This window comes from Berghia stephanieae, chromosome 9, assembly GCF_034508935.2.
Source record: "Berghia stephanieae isolate SIO BIC M18660-M18661 chromosome 9, UCSD_Bste_1.3, whole genome shotgun sequence".
NCBI classification, from domain to species: Eukaryota; Metazoa; Mollusca; class Gastropoda; order Nudibranchia; family Aeolidiidae; genus Berghia; species Berghia stephanieae.
The window spans coordinates 36,040,385-36,053,995 of record NC_088368.1 but is presented as its reverse complement, the minus strand read 5'-3'; the positions used below and the strand labels follow the sequence as shown (position 1 = coordinate 36,053,995).

Sequence of the window (13,611 nt, the reverse complement as noted above, 5' to 3'; positions counted from 1 at the left end):
TACAATGTTTTTTTTTATTGGCTTAAGAAGGGTTTTGAGCTTGGAACGTTTCATGATTGGTATTCTGGTCTTTTTTTCCAAGCTGTTGTGTTCATTTTTGTACATAACTTACTAAGATATGTGGTGTATCCAATTAAAGCAGTTATATGGGATTATTACCATACCTGCCAACCCTTCCACTTTTGGCGGAATCATTCCTATTTTCCCTTTTTCCTTTTCCACTATTCCGCTATTGTCTTTTTAATTCCCATTTTCAAAAATTGATGATAATGGTAAGAAGAAAAAATTGGGGATTAAAAAGATGGATTTTTTATCTATTTTTATTTTTTTTAATGATTGCCAAAAGGGATGATAATGATAAGAAGAAAAAAAGGTGAAATTTAAAAAAAAAAAAAAGATTGCCAAAAGGGAGATAAGTAGGAAAATTAATTGCATTCCTTTCCCCCTTCCCCGTTCCATTACATGTGATATGTAGTTTTGCCAGCTGTGCCCGAATGTTGTCTTTATGTGTTTGGTGGCAAGGTTGGTGGTAATTTTGGTACAGAATTATCCTTTGTTAAAAGATTCCTATTTTTTTGTCTCAAATTCCTATTTTCTGACCTTCTGATTCCACTTTTGGAATATGAAGGGTTGGCAGGTCTGGTGTACTGATCACTTTTCCTTCAATTTGTTTCCCTTTCTAGGTGTTACTACGATTGTGTCAATGGATTCTGCTCCGGCCCTCTGGACTTCAAGTGTGACTGTAATGTGGGGTGGACCAATCACAGCTGTGAGGTCAACTGTGGCTGCAACAACCGTAGCACATGTAGTCAAGGGGTTGGGATCTGTGATGCTTGTCAGGACTTGACGGCAGGGCCTCATTGTGAACAGTGTGTGGCCGGGGCTTACGTTGACCCCATGGACCCTGAGAGTATGATTGTGTCTATTTTATCATTGGATTTTTAGTGATAACGAGGTTTTATTCTTTAATTTTCTTTAAGTAATCTGAATGAAGTGGCTGAGTGGTTAAGGCATTATTGCATTGTGACCTGGAAGGTCTTGGGTTTGAGACCCGCTTCAGGCACTTTTTTTTTTCTTGGGCAAGATTATTAACCCCCAATTTGTTCACTTGGACAATATGGGTGATTCCTGTTGACATCTGACATCTTGTTTGTTGAATTATCTATATTCCTTCATGGAATGCCTTGGCGACGATATCTTATGATGTCGTGGTGGAAGGGTATCATTTAAAAAATCTGAACAGTGTTCATTGTTTTCTTTAGATCCGCGGAATTTCCTCCTTTAAAGAAAAATTACATTTCCCCTCATCAAATTGAGAGACTTGATGTGTGATGGAATTGCTCTAAAAGTTGGGGTTAGTACATTAGAAATGGGGCTTAAAGGCAATCCTTCAAAATTTTCCTCCCTTTTCCCTTTTTGTCACCATAAGCATTGTCTGAAAGAAAAGAAAATGGTACAGAATAGCAACCTAACTTGTTTTTTTTTTTTAATTATTTTTTTTTTCTCAATTAATCTTCCTCTCAGTTATATTGCGATGAAGAATTTATTTATTTTGTTCTAGTTGTTTTGGATTACTTAATATCTTCTCAAGAGAAAATATGTATGGTTTGAATGAAAAATCTTTTTAAAAAATCCTTTTTATCATACATTTTTTTTTACAACTGTCTCCACCCTTTTCTTTTTCTTTGTGTGTTCAGAGTGTATTCCATGTCACTGTAACGGCCATGCAGACAAGTCGATGGGTGAGTGTGACAATGTGACAGGGGAATGTCTCTGTACAGACAACACGTACGGATACCACTGTGAACACTGTATGCCAGGGTACTACGGAAACTCCAGGTGAGTTAGTTGATTGTCAAACTTGTTATTCTTCCTTTTGTGTCTGTATCTTCTCAGACTGCAGTATTTTTTGTTTTCATTGGTGGTGTGTGACTATTCCACTGTCTCAATTATTGATGGTATGAACGAGTAGGGAAACAGCCGCTTATAATGATTAAAAAAGTATATACAAATGTTTTTGAGGGATTAAATTTTTCAAATGTTTGCATTTTTGTTCTTCGTAGTAGTTTTAGCATTTTTACGGACAGAGTTGATACTCTGTATACTCTTAACTTAATATCACATCGAGGAGGCTGCCCTTATTTAATGCTTTACCTCATCTCTCCTTTTGTAATCAACAAATTGACTATTACAGCTTCAAAAAAAGAACAAAATACCAAAAACGGAACGTTTCGGGCCCAAAACCCTTCTTCAGCTAACAACAAATAAAGACATAAATACATTACTAAATTCCAGATTGACCTTCCATGTTTGGTAATTTTGTTCTTTTTTTTTGGTTCATTTTTGTCTTATTACTTTTTACAGTCCACAGTTTCTAGCAGCCTAGTATCACTTTGACTCTCCTTTTGTGTATTCCACGTGTTGCATTATAGGAATTCTGGCAGATGCTATCTGGGCTGTGACCAGCGCACTTTCATGACCAATGTGACATCGGGTGCTCTGGGATTTCATGAAGGGAACAGTGCCGATGACAAGTACCAGGTTTACTGTCTGTGGGTGTTGTCGGCCCACTCAACCTATCACACCACCACCACCATCGCCAACCCATCGGCTATGAATATGATGATGCTGACAACGCCACCCGATGGCACCAACCCCAACACAGCCACCATAGACGTTACCCTTGAGCCAGACCTGAGGGTGGAGTGTGGGAAGGTAGGTTAGGATTAATGCAGGGATAAGATAAGTTGCAAACTGTGAAAATCCATGTATCACCATAGACGTTACCCTTGAGCCAGACCTGAGGGTGGAGTGTGGGAAGGTAGGTTAGCAATAATGCAGGGATAAGATAAGTTGCAAACTGTGTAAATCCGTGTATCATATAGTCAATAGGGGGATCCCGATAGCTCAGTTGGTAGAGGATTCGCTTCACGCGCAAAGGGATTGAGATCGATCCTGGGTGCAGTCGAGATTTTTTTCTGACCCCCCCCCCCCCCGGTTTGAGTAGCTAGGTCTGCTAGTTGTGGTGGAAAGTACTTTGTGATAGACTAGTGCCTATTCCAAGGATAGCAAAAATTCTTATTGTCCGATTCACGCTATAGGAACAAAATAAGAAAAACATAATTAAAAAAAACACCTGCACCTTTATTTATATAGCACAATATCCAATAAGTGTGCTCAGAGTGCTTCACAAGGGGTCCCTGTAAAATGCCTGTTAGAATCTATTACAATTTTTCCTTAAAAGCTCGAGACAACACTTTTCTATCTTCACTTGTTTTACTGTAACATGTTTTGTTTTATATCACTGTAAAGCGCTTAGAGTCTGTGACAATGGGGTGAAGCGCAATATAAATGCCATTTATTATTAACACTATTTACGGCTAGATACTCGTTTCACACCTCTTTTACAGCTGTGACAGTCGTCTAATATATATATCACTATTTTATTCTATATATTTAAATATTTTTTTTTGTTTGTTTTGTTTCTCCACAGGATGCGGTCTATGTATACGATGACATCCCATGGTTCATAGCAGGCGTTGGAATGGGCAATGGCAAACTGCTAGGGTCGTTCTGTGGCACCAATCCAGGGGGTGATTTGACAGTCAGGGCACACTCGGGTGTGGCCACCATTTTTTTCCAAGCGGATTTGCTTCGTAAGGAATCATTTGTTACTGCTTGAATTACCCCTCTCCTTACCACCTACAGCAAAATCGTCACATTTGTTATGACTGAATATACTTTTTTTCTTATTCAGATTTATTTTGTACATCACAATGATCTTTATTTAATTAATAAGAACATAAAGTTGTTTTGTAGAGAGATTGTTTGAGTTTAAAAAATCAATTTTTATGCCTGCCATTTTGGGAAAATACTGAAAATGGTCGGTAAGAAGAGAGTTAAGAAATTTTTTTTTTATATAGTGTACTCATATTATTGAAAAGTTTAGAATAATTAAGTGCTTACTTAGTCCATTCACAACGCTTCTTCATCGGACACAATTCTGGTTTGCCCTTCCAACTTTCTTCCATCTTGTCTCCTTCTTCTCCTTCAGTTAGCCTCTGTGTTTTGCACGGGCCAGAGTTTATCCTAGTTTCTTTAGCATGAAATGGACAATTGCAATAACTTGCTACCCTTTGGATAGGACACTAATCTGTCACAAAGAACTTTTCCAAATCTGCCAAAACTTTAATCCAATCATTGCTGAGTGGATAGGGGACTTGAAAATAGTACTCTACCAACAGAGCTATGTAGCGTAATAAATTTACCTCCACATTTAGGATCAGTATGGCTCAGTGGTATGGTCTTTGCTTCGTACCCGAAAGGTACATAGTTCGAGTACCCGCTGCGCTGTGTGGCCTTGACCAAGTCACCTCGCCCTAGCTTAATTTGCGGTGTTGCACTACGACTGACCCCTGGGTATTCCAGTCTTCCCTTGGAATAGACCCTAGAGATACATTTCCCCTGTGGGATGAATAAAGGGAATTTTATTTTATTTTATCTATTTCTATCGATGCCAGCAGTTTTTTTAAAAACATCTTCAATGTCAATAACCTACAAAATTGATTTCTGTCTTGCACAGGGTCCATGACTCGAGGATTCAATGCCACCTATCGCGTCCATTCATGTCCAGACGGTTGCCATGGGAACCGTGTATGCCACAAGAGCCAGTGCGTGTGCAAGGCCGATTTCTGGGGGCCAGGGTGTGACACACCAATCTGTCCTGACGATTGTCACGAACACAAGAACCAGGGACATTGTGTAAGGATGAAACCATATTATAAAAATTAGTGTATGCATTGTGCTTTTGGCTGTAGTTTTTCTTGACTTTAACCTTTTTTTGTTAGTGGATATTTAAATTTTGAATTTTAATTTCCATATTTTAAAGTAAGAATATTAGATTTAATTTTGATTTCTAAAGAGAGTGTGAGAGTTTATGATGTATTTGTTATATTCACCTAGATTTATGTATAATAATTTAGATGTTTGAGAAAGATCATAAAGATCTGATATTTATCCATTAGTCTTATTTCTTATTTGCTGTTACTATAACTCCTGTGTATTCTGACAAAAATGAACAATATTTCCAACTAGTCAAAGTAATACTAGAAGCTGTGGACTGTAAAAAGTAATAAACAAAAAGTGAATACAACAGCTTCAAAAAAGAACAAAATGCAAAACACAGAACGTTTCGGGCTCAAAAACCCTTCTTCAGCCAACAACAAAAAACAATAAAGACATAAATACTTGACTAAATTCCAGATAGACGACAGAGAAATTCTTTAGGTCTCTATCGTCTGTCTGGAATTTAGTAATGTATTTATGTCTTTATTGTTTTTTGTTGTTGGCTGAAGAAGGGTTTTGAGCCTGAAACGTTCCATGTTTGGTATTTTGTTCTTTTTTGAAGCTGTTATATTCATTTTTGTTTAATATTTCCAACAAGAAACCTTTGAATTGAATTGAGACCTACCTAGATATATATCGAGGGCATCTGAGTCTAACATGAAAGTGCCATGTGCGCTAAAAATTTGTTTTTGTTTTTATAGCTTACAAGTGGATAACCCGCAATATTTGTGGGAAAATTAAGGCTATTACAAACAGGCACTCATCTATTTTATTTATTATTACTACTGTATTGCTGATATTACCATAGATCGAAATCTTCAGTTTGTTAAAAAAAAAAAGCAAAGAAAGACATTGTGCATTTTTGTTTATTTATTAAGTAACTGGTATAAAAGCCTTTGTCGTCTAAACATGCGGGTATAGTTCCATTATAGTAAGATTATTATTATTATTATTATTATTATTATTATTATTATTATTATTATTATTATTATTATTATTATTATTATTAGTATTATTATTAGTATTATTAATTCAGAAAAGTGAGTGGAGCAGGCACTTATGTTGTTAACAACAAGATATGAAGTGAGTAGAAAAGTGCCAGAAGACAAATAGAGAATAAAAATTTTATCGCGGCGGTGGTGGGGTTTGAACCTGCGACCTTATTGGTACGACAACTCCGCCTGGCAGGTGAGAGCGTGGCTCTACCGTGTGAGCTATCCACGAATACAAAAATATTCGTTTCAAACCCAAGTCATATTTCTAGAGCCCTCTCTCACCCACTTCTTGGAGATCACAGGCTCGCTCGCGCACAACCATCGCGAAGTTATTTTTGACCAGCAGTTAAGCTTATTAGCCAATATTCTCAACACAAACATATAACATAGAAACGATTGAGACATTGAGTATGCTCCGGTATATGGGGTGAATTTTTAATTCAGAAAAGTGAGTGGAGCAGGCACTTATGTTGGTAACAACAAGATATGAAGTGAGTAGAAAAGTGCCAGAAGACAAATAGAGATTAAAAACTTTTTCGCGGCGGTGGTGGGGTTTGAACCTGCGACCTTATTGGTACGACAACTCCGCCTGGCAGGTGAGAGCGTGGCTCTACCGTGTGAGCTATCCACGAATACAAAAATATTCGTTTCAAACCCAAGTCTGAATTAAAAATTCACCCCATATACCGGAGCATACTCAATGTCTCAATCGTTTCTATGTTATATGTTTGTGTTGAGAATATTGGCTAATAAGCTTAACTGCTGGTCAAAAATAACTTCGCGATGGTTGTGCGCGAGCGAGCCTGTGATCTCCAAGAAGTGGGTGAGAGAGGGCTCTAGAAATATGACTTGGGTTTGAAACGAATATCTAGTATTATTATTATTATTATTATTATTATTATTATTATTATTATTATTATTATTATTATTATTATTATTATTATTATTATTGTAACTATTATTATTGTAACTATTATTATTGTAATTATTATTATTATTATTATTATTATTATTATTATTAGTATTATTATTATTAGTATTATTATTATTTCTTCTTCTTCTTGATATTTCAGCACAACTATATATGCATCTGTCGACCTGGTTTCGGCGGAAAGTCTTGTGAGAAGAAGCTTGATTCAACTGACCTAGACCTCCAGATTCTTACAGACTCTGGCCTGCCACCACCACCCTGGATGCGACGTCGCCACCAACAACAGCAGGAGCATGAGCAGCAGCAGCAACAGCAACAGCAACAACACCATACCAGACAAGCTTTCATGGAGCAGAAGTTTGACCATTTCCAAAAATTCGGTCCGTCCAGTCATCGGGCTAAAAAGCGTCTCCCGAAGGAGGACGTGGATGACGAGGGAGATGTAGAGGATAGATGGTATGATGGGATGGATTGGTCAGATTTGGACGAACTTTACGGCCCGTCACCGAGGGCTGGTCACACTGTTACTCAATGTGGAGATGGTAAGTGTCGTTGGGGACTTGGCTATACAGCCTGGGTTGGTTTCTTGACCTCCCATAGTGGGCAGGAAGGTGCATACTGTGTCTTCTATCCCCTTATATCTGTTTTCCAACTTGCTTTCTGTCTTTCTCTTGGCATGAGATTACTTTGGTTCTGGCCCTGGCCGTAGTCCTAGCTGCGCGGGAAACAGTCAAATGCATAGTTATTGTTTTGGGAGATGATATTTTTTTTCCTTGTAAATCATCTCTCTATTATGTATTATTATATTTGTTATTTTGAATGTATAATGTAAGCATTTGAGTTTATTCCTCGTTGGATTTTGTGCTTGTGTCCGGATGAGACTTATAGGTGATCTCAAACTAAGTACATTAGTGGTTTGCTCTTGGAATCTATATCTGATTGCTATATATACCCAGTTCCCCTTTGTCTTACTTTCTCTTGGGTGCTTTAATTGTAATTCTAGAACTTTTTCCTATCCCATTTCCTTCCTTTTTACTGACACTGATATAACCTAAATGTGTTGCAAGCGCTGTAAAACCCTTAAAAACAACAAAAACAAGGTTATACAGTGAGAATAATTAAAAATTCACACTTTCATTGAAAAATATAATTGAGAGCAAAGCATTAAGTATAAAAATTTGTCCACAAATTTTCGTCACTTTGAGAGGGCTATCCTGCAAATATTTTGGTACCAGTTTCTCAGATTCTGGTCATTTGTTGTTGTTGTTGTTATTGAACCCATATAGAAACTGATGGTAGCCAGATTATTTTGTAATTCTTGGAATTACCTTATATTACTTCACTCTTTCAGCGGTGAGGCTATATTCGTATTTCCATCACAAAATGGCTGACACCTGATTGAGGCAGCATGAGAATGACAAGCTAAGGCAAAGCGACATTCGAATTTGGTGCAAAATCTCAATTAAAATACCCCCCTAGGGCCAATTGAATGTCGTGATGAAAGAAATGTACCATTGGTTTATAGTACTTTTGTTGAAAGTAGGATTGGGATTACATTATTATTTTTGCCTTTCAAGACCGGCTGCAGTGTACGGCCATTGGCCAGTAGTACAGATTCTGCTCTGGCTGCACAGTGCGGCCAATGGCACTGAATGATTTAACCTAATTAGCGATGATTTCCATTACAAGTTCTTATAGATCCTCTTCACTGGAATTCAGTTGTTCTTTATCAGGCCAGGTCCCCTTGTTGATTTTTTTGTCTGTAGTCATATAGTATTTTTTGCTCCTTCCGGTATTTGCTCAATATTTATGTTGTTTTGGGGGGTTCTTTTTGGTGTCAATATATTACAATAATGATTTTTTGTCTTCGTTTAACCATTAAAAAAGTTTTTCTTTTTATTTTTTAGATTAAACATTTAAATTTTTTTTTTCTTTCTTTGAATTTATAAATAATTCTTAATTAAAAGTTTTTTCTTTTCCAATGTTGATTTGTATCTGTTGTCTAAGCCTCCAAAATGGTATTAACCATGGTGGTTAATATGCTAAAAATGAAATTTATGCAACATAAGTCGATAACTGATATTTTTGGCCATTTAAGTTGCAAAATCTCATTTTCAGCCTCTAGTTTACATATACTGGTTTGGGACATTGAATCACTTTTTATTTTAGTTTGTCATTCATGCTTCTGTCCATTAATTGTACATTTACCATCCAGGTTTGCTGTTTGTCTATGGAGGACTGTCTGTGGAACACGTCATCCTGGATGACATGTGGATGTACAACGTGTCGTCTGCTGTGTGGACCAGGATAGTGCCTCCTACATCCATCAATCCCCCTGGCAGGTAAGGCAAGGACAAATTTGATGAGCAGTAATAAGGCTTATAGAGCTGGAGGTTTATTCCAGTTTATGTAGCATTTTCACCAACCAGATCTAATAGACGAAGGTTGGACAGTTGCGTGATTCTTGAGGTTGACATGTTTTTCTTGGTAGTATTAGTCCATCAGAGCTAAAAGATCCATGGAATTCTGATATATTCTAGTGCGGGCAATAGCAATTGCTTTATACCCTAAAGGACAGGACACTAGTCAGATCTAACAGACCTAGCTGCCCAATCACTGCTGATGGACTAGGGGATCAGAAAAAGATCATCTGCAGCAGTTGGGGATCATTAACAATACCTTTGGTTGTAAAGCGAGTGCTTTATTAAGTATTTGTCTAGAAATTCTCATTCTGATTTCTGGTACAGGTGATGGATAGTGATTTTTCATTTCAACATGGAAGATATTTATTTAATGACTCACTCAATCCTGCTGGCACTTGAGGCGATGCAAGGGATATTTAATGACAGTTTACTTCATATTTTCTTTCTCTCAATCTTTATATCGCTAATCCCCAGATATTACCATGCGGCTGCTTGTATCCCCATTCTGAAGATGATATACGTGTTTGGAGGGTTTGAAGCAGACCACACAGGAAGTGTCCCACTGGCATCGCTGGGCGTCAAGGCCAACAACTCTCTGTGGAAATTCAATATAGAGTCTCATGCTTGGACCACAGAGAATGTAAGCTGGGGTCTACCCGTCCATCTTTGATCATAGACCTTACTTTGTTCATTCTGTGCTCAATGCTTATCAATCGATCTCTGTTTCTGCTTCTTTAGCTTCATCTGTGTCATCTCTCTTGTAAATATTTTATTATTAAATGAAATATCTAAACACCATTCACTTTTTTCACTCCAAAGAGCCTCTACAGCTCAACAGAGCTTTTTCTTCTTCTTCTTCTTCTTCTTCTTCTTCTTCTTCTTCTTCTTCTTCTTCTTCTTCTTCTTCTTCTTCTTCTTCTTCTTCTTCTTCTTCTTCTTCTTCTTCTTCTTCTTCATCTTCTTCTTTTGCTTTTTCTTCTTTTTCTTCTTCTTCTTCTTCTTCTTCTTTTTCTTTTAGCATATCCCGCATTTTGCAGGGTTGCCATAATGAATGCCACAACTCCCTGCATTTCGGTTCAGAGCATCATCTTCCTCCAGGCCCAGTTCTTTCATATCATCCTTTACCCTATCCAACCATCTAGTCTTTGGGCATCCCTTTTTCCTCTTTACCACTAATTGTAAGTCCAATAATCCCTCTCTCGTCTCTTTACATGTCCCAACCATTGATACATTCTTCACTTCAGTCAATCTTCAAATTCGTTCATCTCTCACTTTATCTTTTCTTGTCCAGCCAAGTGACCATCTCAACATGCTCATTTCTGCCACCTCAACTTCTTTATCTTGTTTCTTTGTTGTAGCTGCTGTCTCTAGTCCATATAACATTGCTGGTCTTACAACAGATGTATATATTTTCCCCTTCAGCTTTGCGGAAATTCGTTTGTCACACATAACTCCAGTTACTCCAGTTACTCCAGTCTGCCTGTATCCTCTTCTTAACCTCCATCTCAGTGCTCTCATCTCCTTTTACGGTTGTTCCTAAGTATTCAAATTGGTTTGTCTCTGGCAAATCCTCTTCTCCTATCTTTATTGTGGTCCTGCTCAACAGAGCAATTTACCAAAAAACTTATATTACTATATATCATAGCTGCCAACCGTTCCGTTAAAAACGGATTTGTTCCGTATTTGACTTCCTGAGTCCGTATTTTGTAATTTTTGGCTAATTTGTGGTAAACAAGGCAAGTGAGCCAATTATTATTATTATTACTATTACTCATACTATTTTTAAAAATTATTATTGGTGTCCAGCGAGAGATGATGGGCAGTATTTAAGTCAGCACAGCATAATATCCATTTCTATGTAGCTCTTTAATTTGAATTAAGCCTCTCTATCATCATTTATTTTCAACAGTTTAAAAAAAAATTCCAGTTGATTATATGTCTTTAAGTGTTCTCAGACAGTGTTGATACTTTCACTATTTGTTCCAAATATTGTCTTAATTAAAAATAAAATTAAATCAACATCTTTGATTGGAAGGTATTCAATCAGATAATCAATTGCTTATTTAGATTAAACATTACAATGATTATTTCCCTTTATTAATTTATGAAATATAAATTCAATCCCTTTGAAAAAAAATCTTGATCTGATTCTTTTTTTTTTTAAAGCAAGCCTTTATAACAGTTTAGGTTCAAGAGAAATAAGCATACTCCATTTTTAGGTGTGTTTATCTTGTCAAAGTAAAGAGGTAGGAATTCTCCAATATTTAGAGGTTCATTTTACTATAACTACTATTATAGTGTACTACTTAAAGACCATTATGTTGCATGAAAGAAAATACATTTGCAATCGCCTACTTTTTAGCCAATCTCCCTTATTTTTACCCCAAAACCCCTCTCAAGTGATGTACTAGGTTGGCAGTTATGCATTTCTAAACATCCTAAGTTATTTCATTTATTTTACAATTGTGCTTGTGTATTGGTCCTTATCAAAATTGATACAGTTGAATTCTTTCCGTTCTGAAATTTTGATCACATTGTGATCATTTCATAACGGTTCACATGTGCTGGAACTATACCCGATAATTTAGCAACATTTGGACTAGCCTCTGTCATCTTAAATTTGTTAGTGTTAGAAGTAGCAGTAATTAAAAAGGCTGACTTTCATATGTTGCGTTCGATGAAAAAAAAAAAAAAGAGGTGGGGGGGGGGGCATTTAGTGTTAGAAGTAGCAGTAATTAAAAAGGCTGACTTTCATATGTTGCGTTCGATGAAAAAAAAAAAAAAGAGGTGGGGGGGCATACATCATCCTCATCCCGGGCCAAATGGGTGTTCCTTATTTTATTTTTGAAAAGTTGGCAGCTATGCTATATGCATGAGCCATTGGGCCCAGGAGCTGGAGTTTATCCTGGTTCTTTCGCATGAAATAGGCAACAGCAATTGCTTGCTATCCCGTGGATAGGTCTATTGCAAAGTACTTTCCACCAGATCTAACAAAGCCAGCTACCCAATCACTGCTGGGTGGGTGGTGGGAGGCAGAAAAATATTTCCACTTCAACCAGGATCAATCTCATTTTCCTTTGGGTGTGAAGCTATCTGAATCCCCTAAGTAGATCATAAAGACAAATATACCCTTCAGGTGATATAAGGGAATTTTATTGTCTTGAATTATTTGTATTTTGTAATTCCCTCTAAAATTGTGATTTGGAATTTCAACAATGATTTTTCTATATTATTATTTTTATTTGTTATTTATTTATTTATTCATTTATTAATTTTGGACATGTTGAAAAATAAATATCTAGAATGTAATATTCATTTTAAATTTTAAAAATAATTTATTGCCTTTTAAAAAAAAAAAAAATTCAGTTCTTCTCAATGACAATGGTATTGTATTTACATATAAATAATAAAGTACAATCGTAAAAAAAAGTATTCAATACCTTTTCAGTTTGTTTGCTGGATAGCCAGCCAAGTGTTGTTGTTTTTTTTGTTTTTTTACAACTATAATGCATTTCTCCTAATCATCCTCAGTCTCCGCCTTGGTTGCCCGGGCTTGCAGGCCACACCTTAACACACATCGGTATGACCAAGCTGATTTTGGTGGGGGGCTTCTCCACACAGAACTACTTCAACGAGAAAGTGTTTGAGTACAATGTCTCCAATGGGATCATTGCCTGGGCTCAGTGGGCCGGGATGACTGGAGCTGTTCCCATTGGTAAGATATATGCCAATATCAGGCCTACTTGAAAATTTAAACATTCGTTAGTTTTAGGAGATATAAATAGTAGTCGATAAGAGGTTACAGGCAGGATGGAATAATTGGAGGAAGGCAACTGGAGTTATGTGTGACAAACGAATTTCCACAAAGCTGAAGGGAAAATATATATAACAGTTATATATGGACTAGAGACAGCAGCTACAACAAAGAAACAAGAAAAAGAAGTTGAGCTGGCAGAAATGAGGATGTTGAGATGGTCACTTGGCTGGACAAGAAAATATAAAGTGAGAAATGAATGAATTCGAAGATTGACTGAAGTGAAGAATGTATCAATAAAGATGGGAGAAGATAGATTGAAATGGTTCGGACATATAAAGAGACGAGAGAGGGAGTATGTGGGAAGGAAAGTATTGTACTTACAATTAGCGGGAAAGATGAAAAAGGGATGCCCAAAGACTAGATGTTTGGACTGGGCCTGGAGGAAGATGATGCTCTGAACTGAGATGCATGGAGATTTTGCATTCATTATGGCAACCCTTCAAAATGCGGGATGAGCTGACAGAAGAAGAAGAAGAAGAAAAATAGTAGTCGCTATAATCAACTTGACTATTTACCAACAATGATTTAATAACACTTCAAAATCCTTTAAGTTATTTACTCTGGCATCAACTTTTATTTTCAATAAGTTTTAATCACTTA

The 13,611-nt window shown here is 36.7% G+C and overlaps 1 protein-coding gene across 1 annotated transcript in view; it reads left to right on the top strand.

Moving 5' to 3' along the window:
- LOC144980140 (multiple epidermal growth factor-like domains protein 8) overlaps positions 1-13,611 on the top strand; it is a 56,735-nt gene that overhangs the window by 18,774 nt on the left and 24,350 nt on the right. Inside the window, 9 exon segments of the mRNA XM_078927691.1 lie at positions 684-910; positions 1,698-1,839; positions 2,433-2,715; positions 3,494-3,656; positions 4,583-4,761; positions 6,914-7,313; positions 8,987-9,113; positions 9,669-9,834; positions 12,726-12,909. Coding sequence (XP_078783817.1) covers positions 684-910; positions 1,698-1,839; positions 2,433-2,715; positions 3,494-3,656; positions 4,583-4,761; positions 6,914-7,313; positions 8,987-9,113; positions 9,669-9,834; positions 12,726-12,909 — 1,871 coding nt within the window.